The sequence below is a fragment of the Palaemon carinicauda genome, chromosome 1 (assembly GCF_036898095.1).
Source record: "Palaemon carinicauda isolate YSFRI2023 chromosome 1, ASM3689809v2, whole genome shotgun sequence".
Classification (NCBI taxonomy): Eukaryota; Metazoa; Arthropoda; class Malacostraca; order Decapoda; family Palaemonidae; genus Palaemon; species Palaemon carinicauda.
Window position 1 is genome coordinate 290250298 of NC_090725.1, and position 20263 is coordinate 290270560.

The 20263-nt window shown below is 39.1% G+C and overlaps 3 protein-coding genes and 2 pseudogenes across 3 annotated transcripts; all 5 read right to left on the minus strand.

The window, feature by feature from the left end:
• Nucleotides 1–1279: 1279 nt before the first annotated feature.
• Nucleotides 1280–4130, minus strand: LOC137639639 (endocuticle structural glycoprotein SgAbd-2-like). Its single transcript, XM_068371896.1, has 3 exons — nucleotides 3969–4130; nucleotides 1701–1966; nucleotides 1280–1553 (listed from the first exon to the last, which is right to left on the minus strand). The coding sequence occupies exons 1-3, from the start codon at nucleotides 4128–4130 to the stop codon at nucleotides 1337–1339; spliced, it is 645 nt and encodes a 214-aa protein (XP_068227997.1). The 3' UTR covers nucleotides 1280–1336.
• Nucleotides 4131–5338: 1208 nt separating this feature from the next.
• LOC137645141 (larval cuticle protein 65Ag1-like) lies at nucleotides 5339–6346 on the minus strand (annotated as a pseudogene).
• A 3803-nt stretch (nucleotides 6347–10149) lies between these two features.
• On the minus strand, nucleotides 10150–13863 carry LOC137639646 (larval cuticle protein 65Ag1-like). Its single transcript, XM_068371904.1, has 3 exons — nucleotides 13801–13863; nucleotides 10617–10882; nucleotides 10150–10463 (listed from the first exon to the last, which is right to left on the minus strand). Exons 1-3 carry the CDS (start codon nucleotides 13861–13863, stop codon nucleotides 10247–10249), a joined length of 546 nt encoding a protein of 181 aa, XP_068228005.1. The 3' UTR covers nucleotides 10150–10246.
• Nucleotides 13864–15013: 1150 nt separating this feature from the next.
• Nucleotides 15014–17253, minus strand: LOC137639652 (larval cuticle protein 65Ag1-like). Its single transcript, XM_068371910.1, has 3 exons — nucleotides 17152–17253; nucleotides 15512–15777; nucleotides 15014–15356 (listed from the first exon to the last, which is right to left on the minus strand). Exons 1-3 carry the CDS (start codon nucleotides 17251–17253, stop codon nucleotides 15140–15142), a joined length of 585 nt encoding a protein of 194 aa, XP_068228011.1. The 3' UTR covers nucleotides 15014–15139.
• Nucleotides 17254–17722: 469 nt separating this feature from the next.
• Nucleotides 17723–18697, minus strand: LOC137645148 (larval cuticle protein 65Ag1-like; annotated as a pseudogene).
• Nucleotides 18698–20263: the final 1566 nt, after the last annotated feature.

The window sequence follows — 20263 nt, forward strand, 5'->3', positions numbered from 1 at the left end:
GCTTATCTTCTGCCAGATGACCCGCCTACAGTTCGCCTCTCTAGATCAGGGCGCCCTATTTAACATGTACAGTATGTCATTTTTAGGGGGGGAGCCATGTACCAACCGTGGGTCACACAATTGTACATAATTATTTTGTATATATTATGCTTGTATCTGCGCTTTTCCCTCGCACTAAAAAGAACCTGAATGATCATGTGTCCGGTTTTGCTCTGTAATATTGTCTGTCTCTCGAACATGTTATGTCCTGTTGCCTTGAGGTTTTGTATATAAGGGAGAGTGTTCCTTAATAAACAACTCAGTTGATTGCATCCTGCCTTTGAGTTCACAACCCTCTCTCGGCCAGTCACAGCAGTATGCTCAGTTAGATCCCCTGCAGAATATGGCTACCACAAGGAGTATGATGGCCAGCTGGAAAACCAACCATGACACACGCCCTTCTAGCCCTAAAGGCCACCATTTAGATGGTTAGCTGCTTATGCAAAACTGACTGTTCGTCTGCAAGATGTTCTTGCAGAGCAAAGAACTTATCCTGCACAAATTTTGGCCAGTGCAGCAGAGTTTGAGAAAGACGAGGACATACAGAAATATAACACTGATATGTAAACTCCTTGGTTATCTAAAAGCTTAAGGCTATTTTTGTCTTTAGGAGCATTTTGGTTCTTAATGGACACTAACTTTAGGAGATGTTCGTCTGACCACTTGTAAAACATTTGATAAAATAGGGGGGGGGGGTTGTTTAAACGGCACCACAGTTTTTCTAAACTGGAATAACATGCTATGCCAAGGTTCGACTTAGTCCCAGCTACCCCGGATACCGCAGTAGCCAGCAATGAGAGAGGTATACGGGCCCATACACTTTGTACTCCAGGGTTGATGGACGAGCTTCAGTGACAACCTAAGTTTGCAAAAATATATAATTTTGATACTCTTCAAAAATATTTGGAAAAATAACATTAAGAACCCGACTAGAATGAAGTTCTCTTCTAAACTCTTTCTCCTATAGATAATGATTGTTTATATTTTCTTTTTCGTGCAACAGATAACCACACTGTTTTTTTCGTCAAACATAGTTTCAAACTTAATGTATGCAAAAATTATCTTCATCAAACTAGAAAATAAAACTTGTTATTGTTGGATTGTATAGCCTCATATAAAAATAAAGTACTAGAAGTTGTTGAAGGTGACAAACTCATAAATAAATCATCATTTTTATTTACATAATTTACAAAGAAAAAACCAGATGCTGGCTTCTCAGAATAAATATAAAAACTAAATAGGTTTCGGTAATTCGAGTTTAAGTCGATCGTTGGTAATCACTGAGTGATGAAGCTGTTCAAGGGGCTTGGTAGCTGTTGGATGGGGCACTGCGTGGGGCAGAGCGGGCAGCTTCCTCATCCTCGCGTCTTGCCTTTTCGATCTGGTCGAGGACGAACTGGGGAATGGGATGGGGGAATTCGGGTGCCACTGGCAGGAAGGAAGACTGGGGCTGGAAGCCATTTTCGTCAGCGACGAAGGTCATCTCGAACTGTTGGCCATCGGGGAGGGTGAAGCTGTGGAGGAGGAAAAGGAAAAAGAAATGAGAAAGTGGTCAAAAGGAGACAAGAGAATGTGTCTCATTGTGTAGTTTTCTCTTATTGAGTCGAGTTGAGTTAAGGAAATGGATGGAGCAATGAAGACAGACAGGCGGAGAGACTTACGAGATCTTTCCGCTTTGAGCGACGGCTCCTTCAGCGCTTCCGCTGTCGATGGCAGAACCGAATTCCTCGCGTTGGATGCCGTCTTCGGTCTCAATGGCGAAGTTGTAGCTGGATGCATCGTCAGACATTTGTCTGTCATCGCGGAGGATAGCTGGCACTTCGGCGGAGCTGACGAAGGATCTCTGAGCGGGGGCGCCGTAGGAAGGAGCGGGTTTGTCGGGCCTTGGGGCGGCCAAGGACACGACGGCCAAGCAAGCGAAGATGATCTGTAAGAGAGATGATAATTGTTAAATTTGCAATGTAGTCAAAGGAGTATGACCATAAAATACGCAAATACTTTTCATTGAAAGTCTTAAAATATAATCAAGTTGAATCTGGAATGGGTCCAAGATTGGTATAACAAAGATGTTTCATCTTGAGCAATGTTTTCTTGAAAGGACTTGGATGATGTAGTTTCTTACCAGCTTCATATCTGTGGTGGACTGAGTGAGACTAGTGGTTTGCATTGGTCTCACCCTCTTTATATACCGCCAGGTGAGCCCTTGGAAACTAGGTCATGGTCATTCAAGGTTGGCAATAAACTCCTCCCATCGTAAGTCCGTTTTTTCTCTCTCTCTTTTAGGATGCCTGGCTGACTTCTTTAAAAAGATTTATTCGTAACTTTGTTTTTGATATTTATAACACAGCTACATGAATGTTTTTAAAGCCAGTGTTATTCGAAGGAATTTTTCCTATTGGTGTTTTGAATGTTTTTAGAATACTCTTATTAATCCATTCCAAGATCTGGTAAGGGCCCAGTCTTTTCTTATGTTCTGAGGGAAGGTACCAACTTAATTATGTCATTTGGTACTGAAGTGCTTTATCCTCTAATAAAGTGTTTAATAGGGTATAGGTTTTGTATTTAATTTTTTTTTTAAATGAATAAGCTGTTGGGAGTTCTAGGGACTTAACATTCCAATTTGAATAAGAAGTTTTAGGATACCAGGTTAACTAGATTTGTATCCATCTCTCTCTCTCTCTCTCTCTCTCTCTCTCTCTCTCTCTCTCTCTCTCTCTCTCTCTCTCTCTCTCTCTCTCTCAAGTAACTAATACAATTCCACTGGGTTAATATTGAAGTTAATTGGTATCGGTTTTACAATTTTAATTATTTGATCGTCTGTCATTAATATTATTATTATTATTATTGGTATTATTATTATTGTTATTATTATTAATAATATTACAATTATTATCATTATTTCTGTTATTTTTTTATTTGTTAATGTTGTAATATTCAAGATTTCCTTTTCAGTACAGCCAACCTTTTTATTTTTTTTCATTCAATTTTCCCATATTTTTTTTTTTCGTCTATGACTAGTTAAATATGATGCTCCCAAAATCACAAAGGAGAAAATATATTATGTGAAAGTTTCATTTAATTTGATCATTCTGATAAGGTACAACGTTGATTCTTATACTGATAAAGTTGTTATTTAAATTAAAGTGGGCTATATGCCACCCTGACCGATACATTTAGTGTCCCACGAAAAGAAACGAAGGGCTTAAGTTGTTTTTTTGAGAAGTTTTGACAACAGAAACCTAATTTGTAACTTGAAACAGAAGTTTATTTCAATAGACTAATTTTCTCCTCATGGTTTTCCTATGAACCTGTGGATTTTATTATCTTACTGTTTTGGGCATACTTGTTATGTAAAGTTTCTCTCTCTCTCTCTCTCTCTCTCTCTCTCTCTCTCTCTCTCTCTCTCTCTCTCTCTCTCTCTCTCTCTCTCTCTCTCACGTTTATTTAGCAATAGGGTTTAACTTCACCCCCTATTTTTATTTTTATTTAAACCTTTTCTGTCCAATTATGGATGAAACTGTTATGCATTAAACCTACACAGTGCTTGCTGCTGTATTCATTTACATGGAATTCTCGCCAGAAGAGTAACAAAGCTCTACAAATTTAGCACTGTTCACCTCTTATCTTCCCTGCACTCTTACAGGTTTTGGTAATCCAAAATTAGAGTTAATATGTAGAATGGGAAATTTCATTTTGAGGTGGCGAAAGAAAGGTTGAGCCGGAAATGTTTGATTTTGTGGGTGGTTGTGATCAAGCATTTTCGTATCTTGAGGCCTAACAATGGGACTGATCGTAATATGGTTGGCATCGTTCAAAACACCAGTCCAGTGCAAATGTTATGTTACCTGGTACTGTCAATTTGTAGAATGTGGTATGTGCCAGGTCGTGGCAAATGGGCTGTGATGGATTATCTTGTTGTTAACACTAACGAAGAGATGAGAGGAGCCATAGGTCCCAAAATCACAAACATTTAAAACACGTTGAACCTTTATCCTTTTTGGGTAGCCATTTCTATATGATGCAAACACGCCCACCGTGAGTGCTTTACAAGTAAGCTTTAACTGAGGTAAAATTTCAATTTGACCTTTCATGGTCAAAATATACACCACTCTGTGCGACTTGGAGAGGAGCACAGTGGTGCAAACCCCATTTCCATGTCTTAATTAGTTTAGGAGTAATGGGCAAGAAACTAAGCGCCCAAATTTAACCTATACTTAGAGTTCACTGATTGACCCTGAAGAAAATGGTTATCAATCTCTTCATCTCGTGACACCAAACATGATCGTTTTTATCCCAAGCCACAAGCTCAATTACGGGCTAAACATGAGGGGGATTTCTAATTAACACTCCTGAAACCTAGGGAGAGCTACAAATAGCCAACATTGCAATTGCAAAGATTGACATTCTCTTTGTATTAATGTTGGTAGACCAAAATAGTACATGTCGTAAACTGATTATGTCTTCAGAGCAATGAAGACATGCTATGCCAGGAAAATAATCATGAAGAAACAAACACACTGCTGATCTACTAGGCTCTCCCTTCATCGCAGTGAAACCCATCCGATGCACATGTGGTTTTCTTCTCCCTAGACATAGATATCCTATTGTTAGTCATAGCAAACTATGACTTCATGCTGAAGAACAGATCCATTTCCATGGCCTCTGGGGTCATGACAACAATGGAAAATTCTCTTGTATATCCAAGGCAACATGGTTTGCAAGTTTACATAAAGGCTGATAGAGATATAATTCAGTCTCTGTAGATGCCTTCGAGAGAGGTAGAAGTGTCTGAAACTATTAGGTAACTCTGGCTACCTTCACCTGTGCAGCCTACTTCCCCAGACACATTTACTTCAAGACCATCTCTGAACTGCGCTGGCATCTCTTTTTCAAACGCATGGCAGAAAGTGACAATCTACCCTTAGAGCTCTGGCACAACATGTCCTATAAATCTATATTCAAGCCTAAGTATGGGGACAGATCAGCATTGCTCAGCAGTATACTCAGATCCCTTGCAGAATATGGCTACCACAAGGATTATGATAGCCAGCTGAAAAACCAACCATGACAGATACCCCTCTAGCTCTAAAGGCCATCGTTGTGATTTTTCAAACATAATATATGCAAAAATTATTTTCATCAAACTAGAAAATAAAACTTGTTATTGTTGGATTGTATAGCTTCATATAAAAATGAAATACTAAAAGTTGTTGAAGGTCACAAACTAATAAATAAATCATCATTTTTATTTACATAATTTACAATGAGCAAACCATATGCTGGTGGTTCAGAATAAATATTAAGGTTAAATAGGTTTCGGTAATTCGAGTTTAAGTCGATCGTTGGTAATCACTGAGTGATGAAGCTGTTCAAGGGGCTTGGTAGCTGTTGGATGGGGCACTGCGTGGGGCAGAGCGGGCAGCTTCCTCATCCTCGCGTCTTGCCTTTTCGATCTGGTCGAGGACGAACTGGGGAATGGGGTGGGGGAATTCGGGTGCCACTGGCAGGAAGGAAGACTGGGGCTGGAAGCCATTTTCGTCAGCCACGAAGGTCATCTCGAACTGTTGGCCGTCGGGGAGGGTGAAGCTGTGGAGGAGGAAAAGGAAAAAGAAATGAGAAAGTGGCCAAAAGGAGACAAGAGAATGTGTCTCATTGTGCTGTCTTCTCCTATTGAGTTGAGTGAAGTGAAGTGAATGGAGCAATGAAGACAGACAGACAGACAGACGGAGAGACTTACGAGATCTTTCCGCTTTGAGCGACGGCTCCTTCAGCGCTTCCGCTGTCGATGGCAGAACCGAATTCCTCGCGTTGGATGCCGTCTTCGGTCTCAATGGCAAAGTTGTAGCTGGATGCATCGTCAGACATTTGTCTGTCATCGCGGAGGATAGCTGGCACTTCGGCGGAGCTGACGAAGGATCTCTGAGCGGGGGCGCCGTAGGAAGGAGCGGGTTTGTCGGGCCTTGGGGCGGCCAAGGACACGACGGCCAAGCAAGCAACGATGATCTGTAAGAGAGATGATAAGTGTTCAAGTTTGCAACGTAGTTAAAGGAGAATATAGACGATAAGTTAAACGAATAATTTCCATTGAAAATCATACGATGTAATGAAGTTGAATCTGGAATGGGTCCAAGATTGATATAAAATAAAGATGTTTCATCTTAAGCTTTGTTTTCTTTAAAGGACTTAGGTGATTTAGTTTCTTACCAGCTTCATATCTGTGGTGGACTGAGTGAGACTAGTGGTTTGCGATGGTCTCACCGTCTTTATATACCGCCAGGTGAGCCCTTGGAAACGAGGTCATGGTCATTCAAGGTTGGCAATAAACTCCTCCCATCGTAAGTCCGTTTTTTCTCTCTCTCTCTTTTAGGATGCCTAGGTGACTTCTTTAAAAAGCTTTATTCGTAACTTTCTTTTTAATATGAATAACACAAGTACATGGATGTTTTTAAAACCAGTGTTATTCGAGGGAATTTATTCTATTGGTGTTTTGAATGTTTTTAGAATACTCATATTAATCCAATTCAAGATCTGGTGAGGTCCAAATCTTTACGCATATTTCAAGGGAAGATATTAACTTGATTATGTCACTTGGTGCCTAAATGCCTTATCCTCTAACAAAGTATTTATTAGGTTATTGTTTTCTTTATTTCATTATTGATTACATTTTTTTTAATAAGCTGTTGGGAGATCTAGGGACTAACATTCCAATTTGAATAAGAAGTTTTAGAGGAACAAGTTTACTAGATTTATATCCATCTCTCTCTCTCTCTCTCTCTCTCTCTCTCTCTCTCTCTCTCTCCAAAGTAACTAATACAATTTCAAGGGGTTAAAATTGAAGTTGATTAGCGTTGATATTTTAATTGGTTGTCTATCATTTAAAAATTATTATTATTATTATTATTATTATTATTATTTTATTATTATGATGATGATGATTATTATTATTATTATTATTATTATTATTGTTGTTGTTGTTGTTGTTTTTATTAATTTGTTGGTGTTGTAATATTCAAAGAGATTTCCCATCCGGTATCGTCAACATTTTTACTTTTATCATTCAATTTTCCCATATTTTTTTCTTCGTCTGAGACAGATTGAATATGTCGTTCCCAAAATCATAAAGGAGAAAATATATTATATGAAAGTTTTGTTTAATTTGTGCTTTCTGATAAGGTACAACGTTGATTCATATACTAATAAAGTACTTGTGATTTCAATTATAGCAGGCTATATGCCACCCCTGACTAGTACATTTAGTGTGTCCCACGAAAACCAACGAAAGATATTAGTTGTTTTTAGAGAAGTTTTGACAACAGAAACTTAATTTGTAACTTGAAACAGAAGTTTATTTCAATTGACTAATTTTTACCTCCTGGTGCTTTTATGAACCAGTGGATTTTATTATCTTACTGTTTTGGGCATACTTGTTGTGTAAAGTCTCTCTCTCTCTCTCTCTCTCTCTCTCTCTCTCTCTCTCTCTCTCCCCCACACACACAGGTTATTTAGCAACATAGTTTAACTTCACCCTCTAGTTTTATTTCTATTTAAACTTTTTCCGTCCAATTATGGATGAAACCGTTGTGCATTAAACCTACACACTGCTGCTTTATTCATTTACATGGAATTCTCACCGGAAGAGTATCAAAGCTCTACACATTTAGCACGATTCACCTCTTATCTTCCCCGCACTCTTTACAGGTTTTGGTAATCCAAAATTATAGGAAATATGTGGGATGGCAAATTTCTTTTTGAGGTGGCGAAAGAAAAGTTGAGCCGGAAATGTTTAATTATGTAGCTGGTTGAGATCAAGCCTTTTCGTATCTTGAAGTCTAGGGATGGGACCGATCGTGACCTTGTTGGCACCTTTTGACGGGCCAGCCCAGCGGAAATGTTATGGTGCCTGTCACGGTCAATTGGTGGAATGTGGCATGTGATAGGTCGTGGAAAATGGGCTGTGATGGATTATCTTGTTGTTAGCCCTAACGAAGGGATGAGAAGAGCCACCGGTCCCAAAATCGCTTACATGTAAAACAAGTTGAACCTTTTATCCTTTGGGGTTGCCGTTTCTAATGGATGCACACAGCGCCTACCATGAGTACTTTACAAGTGAGCTTTAACTGAGGTAAAATTTCAATTTGACCTTTCACGGTCAAAATATACACCACTCTATGCGACTTGGAGAGGAGTACAGTAGTGTAAACTTCATTTCTATGTCTTGATTAGTTTAGGAGTAATGGGGAAAAAACTAAGCGCCCAAATTGGACTTGGCCTTAGAGTTCACTGATTGACCCAGAACTTAGAAAATGGGTATCAATTTCTTCATCTTGTGACACCAAACACGCTTGGTTTTATCCCCAGCCTCAAGCTCAGTTAGGGGCCAAACCCGAGGGGGTTTTTAATTAGCAGCCCTGAAATATAGGAAGAGCTGCAAATATGCAACATTGCAATTGCAAAGAATGACATTCTCTCTGTATCAATGTTTTAGACCAAAATAGTACATGATGTAAACTGATCATCATGTCTTCAGAGCAATGAAGACATGCTATGCCAGGATAACAATCATGAAGAAACACACTGTTGATGTACTAGCCTCTCCCCTCATCGCTGCGAAACTCAATGTATGCACATATGGTTTTCTTCTCCATAGACACAGATATCCTATTGTTAGTCATAGCAAACTATGACTTCATGCTGAAGAACGCATCCATTTCCATGGCCTCTGGGGTCTTGACAACAATGGAAAATTCTCTTGTATAGGCAAAGCAACATGGTTTGCAAGTCTAAATAAAGTCTGATAGATATATAATTTTATCTGTGTAGATGCCTTCAATAGAGGTAGAAGTGTCTGAAACTATTAGGCAAATCTGGATACCTTCAGCTGTGCAGCCTACTTCCCTAGAAGCATCTACATCAAGACCATCTCTGAACTGCGGTGGCATCTCTTCTTCAAACATAGGGCAGAAAGTGACACGGTACCATTAGAGCTCTGACACAACATGTCCTATAAATCCATATACAAGCCTAAGTTTGGGGACAGATCAGCATTGTTCTGCAGTATGCTCAATTAGATCCCTTGCAGAATATGGTTACCATAAGGAGTATGATGGCCAGCTGAAAAACCAACCATGACAGATACCCTTCTAGCTCTAAACGCCATCATTATGATTGTAAGCTGGTTCTGCAAAACAGACTTCTTCCTTGCAGAACAAAGAACTTATCTTGCACAAATTTTTGCTAGTCCAGCAGTTTGAGAAAGATGAGGACATACAGAAGTATAACACTGATATGTAGACTCCGAGGTTTCCCAAAAGATTAAGCCATTTTTGTCATGAGGATCATTTTGGTTCTTAATCAACACTAACTTTATGAAATGTTCATGTTTGATCACTTGTAAAACATTTGATAAAAAAAGAGGGGTTTGAATGGCACCACGGTGTTTATAAACGGGGATAACATGCTACGCCGCAGGGTGACTTGGTCCAAGCTCTCCCGGATACTGCAGTAGCCAGCAGTTAGAGGTATAGGGCCCTACACTTTGTACTCCAAGGTTGATGGATGAGCTTCGATGGCCACCTAAGTTTGTGGTTGAATCTAGCTTATTTATGCTGTTACCATTGTATTCCATGTCCCTGAAACTGGTGGATTAGATGCCCAAGTAGTATTTCTTGGGTGTTTAGGTGAAATATTGCTAAGAACATTTTTTAAGTCAGTCATTTTGTAAAATCCAAGATGGGGCCTATATAAGTATCAGAGCATTTTTATGTCTCTTTATATTATAAAGTTTCCAAAATAAATAGTTTTGATACTCATAAAAATATCTGGCAAAATAACATGAATGAAGTCTATTTATAAACTATTTTTCCTAAAGTTAATGACTATTTAAATTTTCTTTTTCGTTCCAAAGATAACCCCAGTCTTTGTTTCGTCAAACTTAGTTTCAGAAAAAAAAAAATCTATGTAAAAAAAATTATCATCAAACCAGAATTTTTTTTTTCTTTTTTTTTTTTGATGGATTGTATAACTTCACATTAAAAAAAACCTCTAAGAGTTGAAGGTTACAAACTAATAAATAAATCATCATTTTTATTTACATAATTTACAATGAGCAAACCAGATGCTGGTTGTTCAGAATAAATATCAAGATTAAATAGGTTTCGGTAATTCGAGTTTGAGTCGATCGTTGTTAATCACTGAGTGATGAAGCTGTTCAAAGGGCTTGGTAGCTGTTGGATGGGGCACTGCGTGGGGCAGAGCGGGCAGCTTCCTCATCCTCGCGTCTTGCCTTTTCGATCTGGTCGAGGACGAACTGGGGAATGGGGTGGGGGAATTCTGGTGCGACTGGCAGGAAGGAAGACTGGGGCTGGAAGCCATTTTCGTCAGCGACGAAGGTCATCTCGAACTGTTGGCCGTCGGGGAGGGTGAAGCTGTGGAGGAGGAAAAGGAAAAAGAAATGAGAAAGTGGCCAAAAGGAGACAAGAGAATGTGTCTCATTGTGTTGTTTTCTCTTATTGAGTTGATTTGAGTGAAGGAAATGAATGGAGCAATGAAGACAGACAGACAGACAGACAGAGACTTACGAGATCTTTCCGCTTTGAGCGACGGCTCCTTCAGCGCTTCCGCTGTCGATGGCAGAACCGAATTCCTCGCGTTGGATACCGTCTTCGGTCTCAATGGCGAAGTTGTAGCTGGATGCATCGTCAGACATTTGTCTGTCATCGCGGAGGATAGCTGGCACTTCGGCGGAGCTGACGAAGGATCTCTGAGCGGGGGCGCCGTAGGAAGGAGCGGGTTTGTCGGGCCTTGGGGCGGCCAAGGACACGACGGCCAAGCAAGCGAAAATGATCTGGAAGAGATGATAATTGTTAAATTTGCAATGTAGTCAAAGGAGTATGTAGACCATAAAATACGCAAATACTTTTCATTGAAAGTCTTAAGATATAATCAAGTTGAATCTGGAATGGGTCCAAGATTGGTATAACAAAGGTTTTTCATCTTGAGCAATGTTTTCTTGAAAGGACTTGGGTGATGTAGTTTCTTACCAGCTTCATATCTGTGGTGGACTGAGTGAGACTAGTGGTTTGCGATGGTTTCACCGTCCTTATATACCGCCAGGTGAGCCCTTGGAAACGAGGTCATGGTCATTCAAGGTTGGCAATAAACTCCTCCCATCGTAAGTCCGTTTTTTCTCTCTCTCTCTTTTAGGATGCCTGGGTGACTTCTTTAAAAAGATTTATTCGTATCTTTGTTTTTTTATATTTATAACAGCTACATGAATGTTTTTAAAGCCAGTGTTATTCGAAGGAATTTCTTCTATTGGTGTTTTGAATGTTTTTAGAATACTCTTATTAATCCATTCCAAGATCTGGTGAGGTCCAAATCTTTACGCATATTTTAAGGGAAGATATTAACTTGATTATGTCACTTGGTGCCAAAAGGCCTTATCCTCTAACAAAGTATTTATTAGGTTATAGTTTAGTTATTTCATTATTTATTGAGTTTGTTTTAGAATAAATAAGCTGTTGGGTGATCTAGGGACTAACATTCCAATTTGAATGAGAAGTTTTAGAAGACCAGATTTGTATCCATCTCTCTCTCTCTCTCTCTCTCTCTCTCTCTCTCTCTCTCTCTCTCTCTCTCTCTCTCTCTCTCTCTCTCTCTCCAAAGTAACTAATACAATTTCAAGGGGTTAAAATTGAAGTTGTTTAGCTTTGATATTCTAATTGGTCGTCTATCATTTAAAAATTATTATTATTATTTTGTTATTATTATTATTATTATTATTATTATTATTATTATTATTATTGTTGTTGTTTTTTAATAATTTGTTGGTGTTGTAATATTCAAAGAGATTTCCCAATCGGTATCGTCAACATTTTCACTTTTATCATTCAATTTTCCCATATTTTTCGTCGTGTGAGACAGATTAAATATGTCGTTCCCAAAATCATAAAGGAGAAAAATATATTATATGAAAGTTTTGTTTAATTTGTGCTTTCTGATGAGGTACAACGTTGATTCATATACTAATAAAGTACTTGTGATTTCAATTATAGCGGGCTATATGTCACCCCTAACTAGTACATTTAGTGTGTCCCACGAAAACCAACGAAAGGCTTTAGTTGTTTTTAGAGAAGTTTTGACAACAGAAACTTAATTTGTAACTTGAAACAGAAGTCTATTTCAATAGACTAATTTTCACCTCGTGGTGCTTCTATGAACCTGTGGATTTTATTATCTTACTGTTTTGGGCATACTTTTTGTGTAAAGTTTCTCTCTCTCTCTCTCTCTCTCTCTCTCCTCTCTCTCTCTCTCTCTCTCTCTCTCTCTCTCTCTCTCTCTCTCTCTCCCCACACACACACGGTTATTTATTAACAGGGTTTAACTTCACCTTCTAGTTTTATTTCTATTTAAACTTTTTCTGTCCAATTATGGATGAAACCGTTGTGCATTAGACCTACACACTGCTTACTGCTTTATTCATTTACATGGAATTCTCGCCAGAAGAGTATCAAAGCTCTACACATTTAGCACGATTCACATCTTATCTCCCCTGCACTCTTACAGGTTTTGGTAATCCAAAATTAAAGAAAAAATATTTAGATTTGGAAATTTCTTTTTAAGAAGGTGGCGAAAGAAAAGTTGAGCCGGAAATGTTTAATTATGTGGCTGGTTGGGATCAAGTATTTTCGTATCATGAGGACTAGCGAAGGGACCGATCGGGATGGGGTTGGCACCGTTTCACGGTCCAGCCCAGGGGAAATGTTATGGTGCCTGTCACGGTCAATTGGTGGAAGGTGGCATGTGCTAGGTCGTGGCAAATGGGCTGTGATGGATTATCTTGTTGTTAGCCCTAACGAAGGGATAAGAAGAGCCACCGGTCCCAAAATCTCTTACATGTAAAACAAGTTGAACCTTTATACTATGGGGTTGCCGTTTCTAATGGATGCACACAGCGCCCACCATGAGTACTTTACAAGTGAGCTTTAACCGAGGTAAAATTTCAATCGGATCTTTCACGGTCAAAATATACACCACTCTATGCGACTTGGAGAGGAGTACAGTAGTGCAAACTTCATTTCTATGTCTTGATTAGTTTAGGAGTAATGGGGAAAAAACTAAGTGCCCAAATTGGACTTGGCCTTAGGGTTCACTGATTGACCCAGAACTTGGAAAATGGGTATCAATTTCTTCATTTTGTGACACCAAACACGCTCGGTTTTATCCCCAGTCTCAAGCTCAGTTAGGGGCCATACCCGAGGGGGTTTTTAATTAGCAGCCCTGAAATATAGGAAGAGCTGCAAATAAACAACATTGCAATTGCAAAGAATGACATTCTCTCTTTATCAATGTTTTAGACCAAAATAGTACATGATGTAAACTGATCATCATGTCTTCAGAGGAATGAAGACATGCTATGCCAGGATAACAATCATGAAGAAACACACTGTTGATGTACAAGCCTCTCCCCTCATCGCTGCGAAACTCAACGAATGCACATATGGTTTTCTTCTCCATAGACACAGATATCCTATTGTTAGTCATAGCAAACTATGACTTCATGCTGAAGAACACATCCATTTCCATGGCCTCTGGGGTCTTGACAACAATGGAAAATTTTCTTGTATAGACAAAGCAACATGGTTTGCAAGTCTAAATAAAGTCTGATAGAGATATAATTCGTTCTGTGTAGATGCCTTCAACAGAGGTAGAAGTGTCTGAAACTATTAGGCAAATCTGGATACCTTCACCTGTGCAGCCTACTTCCCTAGAAACATCTACATCAAGACCATCTCTGAACTGCGGTGGCATCTCTTCTTCAAACATATGGCAAAAAGGGACATGCTACCATTAGAGCTCTGACACAACATGTCCTATAAATCCATATCCAAACCTAAGTATGGGGACATCAGCATTGTTCTGCAGTATGCTCAATTAGATCCCTTGCAGAATATGGTTACCATAAGGAGTATGGTGGCCAGCTGAAAAACCAACCATGACAGATACCCTTCTAGCCCTAAAGGCCATCATTGTGATTGTAAGCTGCTTCTGCAAAACAGACTTCTTCCTTGCAGAACAAAGAACTTATCCTGCACAAATTTTTGCTAGTCCAGGAGTTTGAGAAAGATGAGGACATACAGAAGTATAACACTGATATGTAGACTCCGAGATTTCCCAAAAGATTAAGCCATTTTGTCATGAGGATCATTTTGGTTCTTAATGAACACTAACTTTATGAAATGTTCATGTCTGATCACTTGTAAAACATTTGATAAAAAAGAGGGGTGTGAAAGGCACCACGGTATTTCTAATCAGGGATAACATGCTACGCCGCAGCCTGAGTTGGTCCCAGCTACCTCGGATACCGCAGTAGCCAGCAGTGAGAGAGGTATAAGGCCCTACACTTTGTACTCCAAGGTTGATGGACGAGCTTCGGTGGCCACCTAAGTTTGTGGTTGAATCTAGCTTGTTTATGCTGTTACCATTGTATTCCACGTCCCTGAAACTGGTGGATTAGATGCCCAAGTAGTATTTCTAGGGTGTTTAGGTGAAATATTGCTAGGAACATTTTTTAAGTCGGTCATTTTGTAAAATCCAAGATAGCAGTTATATAAGTATCAGAGCAAATGTAAACATTTTTTCCGTCTGTTTATATTATGAAGTTTCCAAAAAATAATATAGTTTTGATAAAATTGATAAATATCTGGCAAAATAACATAGTGAACCCGACTAGAATGAAGTCTATTTATAAACTATTTTTCCTAAAGTTAATGACTATTTAAATTTTCTTTTTCGTTCCAAAGATAACCCCACCTTTTGTTTCGTCAAACTTAGTTTCAGAAAAAAAAAATCTTTGTGAAAAAAATTATCATCAAACCAGAATTTTTTTTTTCTTTTTTTTTTGATGGATTGTATAACTTCACATAAAAAAAAACACTAAGGGTTGAAGGTTACAAACTAATAAATAAATCATCATTTTTATTTACATAATTTACAATGAGCAAACCAGATGCTGGTTGTTCAGAATAAATATCAAGATTAAATAGGTTTCGGTAATTCGAGTTTGAGTCGATCGTTGGTAATCACTGAGTTATGAAGCTGTTCAAGGGGCTTGGTAGCTGTTGGATGGGGCACTGCGTGGGGCAGAGCGGGCAGCTTCCTCATCCTCGCGTCTTGCCTTTTCGATCTGGTCGAGGACGAACTGGGGAATGGGGTGGGGGAATTCGGGTGCGACTGGCAGGAAGGAAGACTGGGGCTGGAAGCCATTTTCGTCAGCCACGAAGGTCATCTCGAACTGTTGGCCGTCGGGGAGGGTGAAGCTGTGGAGGAGGAAAAGGAAAAAGAAATGAGAAAGTGGCCAAAAGGAGACAAGAGAATGTGTCTCATTGTGTTGTTTTCTCTTATTGAGTTGATTTGAGTGAAGGAAATGGATGGAGCAATGAAGACAGACAGACAGAGAGACGGAGAGACTTACGAGATCTTTCCGCTTTGAGCGACGGCTCCTTCAGCGCTTCCGCTGTCGATGGCAGAACCGAATTCCTCGCGTTGGATGCCGTCTTCGGTCTCAATGGCGAAGTTGTAGCTGCTTGCATCGTCAGACATTTGTCTGTCATCGCGGAGGATAGCTGGGACTTCGGCGGAGCTGACGAAGGATCTCTGAGCGGGGGCGCCGTAGGAAGGAGCGGGTTTGTCGGGCCTTGGGGCAGCCAAGGACACGACGGCCAAGCAAGCGAAGATGATCTGGAAGAGAGAGGATAATTGTTAAATTTGCAATGTAGTCAAAGGAGTATGTAGACCATAAAATACGCAAATACATTTCATTGAAAGTCTTAAGATATAATCAAGTTGAATCTGGAATGGGTCCAAGCTTGGTATAACAAAGGTGTTTCATCTTAAGCTTTGTTTTCTTGAAAGGACTTGGGTGATGTAGTTTCTTACCAGCTTCATATCTGTGGTGGACTGAGTGAGACTAGTGGTTTGCGATGGTCTCACCGTCTTTATATACCGCCAGGTGAGCCCTTGGAAACTAGGTCATGGTCATTCAAGGTTGGCAGTAAACTCCTCCCATCATAAGTCCATTTTTTTTTCTCTCTCTCAGGATTCCTGGGTAACTTCTTTAAAATGATTCATTCGTAACTTTCTTTTTGATATTAATAACACATCTACATGAATATTTTTAAAATCATTGTCATTCTAAGGAATTTCTTCTATTGGTGTTTTGAATGTTTTTAGAATACTCACATTAATCCATTCCAAGATCTGGTGAGGTCCAAATCTTTACTCATATTGTGAGGGAACGTATCAACTTATTTGTATCACTTGGTGCCAAAAGGCCTTATCCTCTAATAAAGTATTTATTAGGTTATAGTTTTCTTTATTTCATTATTTATTGTGTTTGTTTTAGAATAAGTAAACTGTTGGGAGATCTAGGGACTAACATTCTAATTTGAATTCAAACATATGGCAAAAAGGGACATGCTACCATTAGAGCTCTGACACAACATGTCCTATAAATCCATATCCAAACCTAAGTATGGGGACATCAGCATTGTTCTGCAGTATGCTCAATTAGATCCCTTGCAGAATATGGTTACCATAAGGAGTATGATGGACAGCTGAAAAACCAACCATAACAGATACCCTTCTAGCTCTAAGGCCATCATTGTGATTGTTAGCTGCTTCTGCAAAACAGACTTCTTCGCAGAACAAACAACTTATCTTGCACAAATTTTTGCCAGTCTAGCAGTGGGAAAAAGATGAGGACATACAAAAGTGTAACCTTGATATGTAGACTCCTAGGTTTCCCAAAAGATTAAGCCATTTTTGTCATGAGGATCATTTTGGTTCTTAATGAACACTAACTTTATGAAATGTTCATGTCTGATCACTTGTAAAACATTTAATAAAAAAAGAGGGGTGTGAATGGCACCACGGTGTTTCTAAACAGGGATAACATGCTACGCCGCAGCCTGAGTTGGTCCCAGCTACCTCGGATACCGCAGTAGCCAGCAGTGAGAGAGGTATAAGGCCCTACACTTTGTACTCCAAGGTTGATGGACGAGCTTCGGTGGCCACCTAAGTTTGTGGATGAATCTAGCTTATTTATGCTGTTACCATTGTATTCCATGTCCCTGAAACTGGTGGATTAGATGCCCAAGTAGTATATCTAGGGTGTTTAGGTGAAATATTGCTGAGAACATTTTTTAAGCCAGTCATTTTGTAAAATCCAAGATGGGGCCTATATAAGTATCAGAGCATTTTTATGTCTGTTTATATTATAAAGATTTCAAAAAAATAGTTTTGATACTCATAACAAATATCTGGCAAAATAACCTAGTGGACCCGACTAGAATGAAGTCTATTTATAAACTATTTTTCCTAAAGTTAATGACTATTTAAATTTTCTTTTTCATTCCAAAGATAACCCCACTTTTTGTTTCGTCAAACTTAGTTTCTGAAAAAAAAAATCTATGTAGAAAAAATTATCTAACCAGAATTTTTTTTTTCTTTTTTTTGATGGATTGTATAACTTCAGATAAAAAAAAATACTAAGAGTTGAAGGTTACAAACTATTAAATAAATCATTATTTTTATTTACATAATTTACAACGAGCAAACCAGATGCTGGTTGTTCAGAATAAATATCAAGGTTAAATAGGTTTCGGTAATTCGAGTTTAAGTCGATCGTTGGTTTTCACTGAGTGATGAAGCTGTTCAAGGGGCTTGGTAGCTGTTGGATGGGGCACTGCGTGGGGCAGAGCGGGCAGCTTCCTCATCCTCGCGTCTTGCCTTTTCGATCTGGTCGAGGACGAACTGGGGAATGGGGTGGGGGAATTCGGGTGCGACTGGCAGGAAGGAAGACTGGGGCTGGAAGCCATTTTCGTCAGCGACGAAGGTCATCTCGAACTGTTGGCCGTCGGGGAGGGTGAAGCTGTGGAGGAGGAAAAGGAAAAAGAAATGAGAAAGTGGCCAAAAGAAGACAAGAGAATGTGTCTCATTATGTTGTTTTCTCTTATTGAGTTGAGTTGAGTGAAAGAAATGGACGGAGAAATGAAGACAGACAGACAGACAGACGGAGAGAGAGACTTACGAGATCTTTCCGCTTTGAGCGACGGCTCCTTCAGCGCTTCCGCTGTCGATGGCAGAACCGAATTCCTCGCGTTGGATGCCGTCTTCGGTCTCAATGGCGAAGTTGTAGCTGGATGCATCGTCAGACATTTGTCTGTCATCGCGGAGGATAGCTGGGACTTCGGCGGAACTGACGAAGGATCTCTGAGCGGGGGCGCCGTAGGAAGGAGCGGGCTTGTCGGGCCTTGGGGCGGCCAAGGACACGACGGCCAAGCAAGCAACGATGATCTGTAAGAGAGATGATAATTGTTCAAGTTTGCAACGTAGTTAAAGGAGAATATAGACGATAAGATAAACGAATATTTTTCATTGAAATTCATACGATGTAATCAAGTTGAATCTGGAATGGGTCCAAGATTGATATAGAATAAAGATGTTTCATCTTAAGCTTTGTTTTCTTAAAAGGACTTAGGTAATTTAGTTTCTTACCAGCTTCATATCTGTGGTGGACTGAGTGAGACTAGTGGTTTGCGTTGGTCTCACCGTCTTTATATACCGCCAGGTGAGCCCTTGGAAACTAGGTCATGGTCATTCAAGGTTGGCAATAAACTCCTCCCATCGTAAGTCCGTTTTTTCTCTCTCTCTCTTTTAGGATGCCTAGGTGACTTCTTTAAAAAGCTTTATTCGTAACTTTCTTTTTAATGTTTATAACACAGGTACGTGGATGTTCTTAAAACCAGTGTTATTCGAAGGAATTTATTCTATTGGTGTTTTGAATGTTTTTAGAATACTCACATTAATCCATTCCAAGATCTGGTGAGGTCCAAATCTTTACGCATATTTTAAGGGAAGATATTAACTTGATTATGTCACTTGGTGCCAAAAGGCCTTATCCTCTAACAAAGTATTTATTAGGTTATAGTTTAGTTATTTCATTATTTATTGAGTTTGTTTTAGAATGAATAAGCTGTTGGGTGATCTAGGGACTAACATTCCAATTTGAATGAGAAGTTTTAGAAGACCAGATTTGTATCCATCTCTCTCTCTCTCTCTCTCTCTCTCTCTCTCTCTCTCTCTCTCTCTCTCTCTCTCTCTCTCTCTCCAAAGTAACTAATACAATTTCAAGCGGTTAAAATTGAAGTTGATTAGCGTTGATATTTTAATTGGTCGTCTATCATTTAAAAATTATTATTATTATTGTTATTTTATTATTATTATTATTATTATTATTGTTGTTGTTTTTTTTAATAATTTGTTGGTGTTGTAATATTCAAAGAGATTTCCCATTCGGTATCGTCAACATTTTTACTTTTATCATTCAATTTTCCAATATTTTTTCGTCGTGTGAGACAGATTAAATATGTCGTTCCCAAAATCATAAAGGAGAAAATATATTTTGTAAAGTTTCGTTTAATTTGTGCTTTCTGATAAGGTACAACGTTGATTCTTAGACTAATAAGGTACTTGTGATTTCAATTATCGCGGGCTATATGCCACCCCTGACTAGTACATTTAGTGTGTCCCACGAAAACCAACGAAAGGCTTTAGTTGTTTTTAGAGAAGTTTTGACAACAGAAACTTAATTTGTAACTTGAAACAGAAGTCTCTTTCAGTAGACCAATCTTCACCTCCTGATGCTTCTATGAGCCTGTGGATTTTATTATCTTACTGTTTTGGGCATACTTATTGTGTAAAGTTTCTCTCTCTCTCTCTCTCTCTCTCTCTCTCTCTCTCTCTCTCTCTCTCTCTCTCTCTCTCTCTCTCTCTCCACACACACACACACACACACACACACACCGTTATTTAGCAACAGGGTTTAACTTCACCTTCTATTTTTATTTCTATTTAAACTTTTTCTGTCCAATTATGGATGAAACCGTTGTGCATTAGACCTACACACCGCTTACTGCTTTATACATTTACATGGAATTCTCGCCAGAAGAGTATCAAAGCTCTACACATTTAGCACGATTCACCTTCTATCTTCCCTGCACTCTTACAGGTTTTGGTGATCCAAAATTAGAGGAAATATGGAGAATGGGAAATTTTTTTTTGAGAAGGTGGCGAAAGAGAAGTGGAGCCGGAAATGTTTAATTATGGGGCTGGTTGGGAACAAGTATTTTTGTATCATGAGGCCTAGCGATTGGACCGATCGTGA

What these genes read in the sequence shown, in the direction of transcription:
- LOC137639639 (XM_068371896.1), bottom strand. Translation starts at nt 4,130, where the DNA reads ATGAAAGGTCAAATTGAAATTTTACCTCAGTTAAAGCTTACTTGTAAA. An exon ending in ATGGCTCCTCTCATCTCTTC is followed by an intron (nt 1,967 to 3,968) that starts GTTAGTGTTAAC and finishes TCTCTCTTACAG; the next exon opens with ATCATCTTCGCTTGCTTGGC. An exon ending in GCTCAAAGCGGAAAGATCTC is followed by an intron (nt 1,554 to 1,700) that starts GTAAGTCTCTCC and finishes CCTCCTCCACAG; the next exon opens with CTTCACCCTCCCCGATGGCC.
- LOC137639646 (XM_068371904.1), bottom strand. Translation starts at nt 13,863, where the DNA reads ATGTTTGAAGAAGAGATGCCACCGCAGTTCAGAGATGGTCTTGATGTA. An exon ending in ATGTAGATGTTTCTAGGGAA is followed by an intron (nt 10,883 to 13,800) that starts GTAGGCTGCACA and finishes CATCTCTTCCAG; the next exon opens with ATCATTTTCGCTTGCTTGGC. An exon ending in GCTCAAAGCGGAAAGATCTC is followed by an intron (nt 10,464 to 10,616) that starts GTAAGTCTCTGT and finishes CCTCCTCCACAG; the next exon opens with CTTCACCCTCCCCGACGGCC.
- LOC137639652 (XM_068371910.1), bottom strand. Translation starts at nt 17,253, where the DNA reads ATGACTGGCTTAAAAAATGTTCTCAGCAATATTTCACCTAAACACCCT. An exon ending in CAGGGACATGGAATACAATG is followed by an intron (nt 15,778 to 17,151) that starts GTAACAGCATAA and finishes TCTCTCTTCCAG; the next exon opens with ATCATCTTCGCTTGCTTGGC. An exon ending in GCTCAAAGCGGAAAGATCTC is followed by an intron (nt 15,357 to 15,511) that starts GTAAGTCTCTCC and finishes CCTCCTCCACAG; the next exon opens with CTTCACCCTCCCCGACGGCC.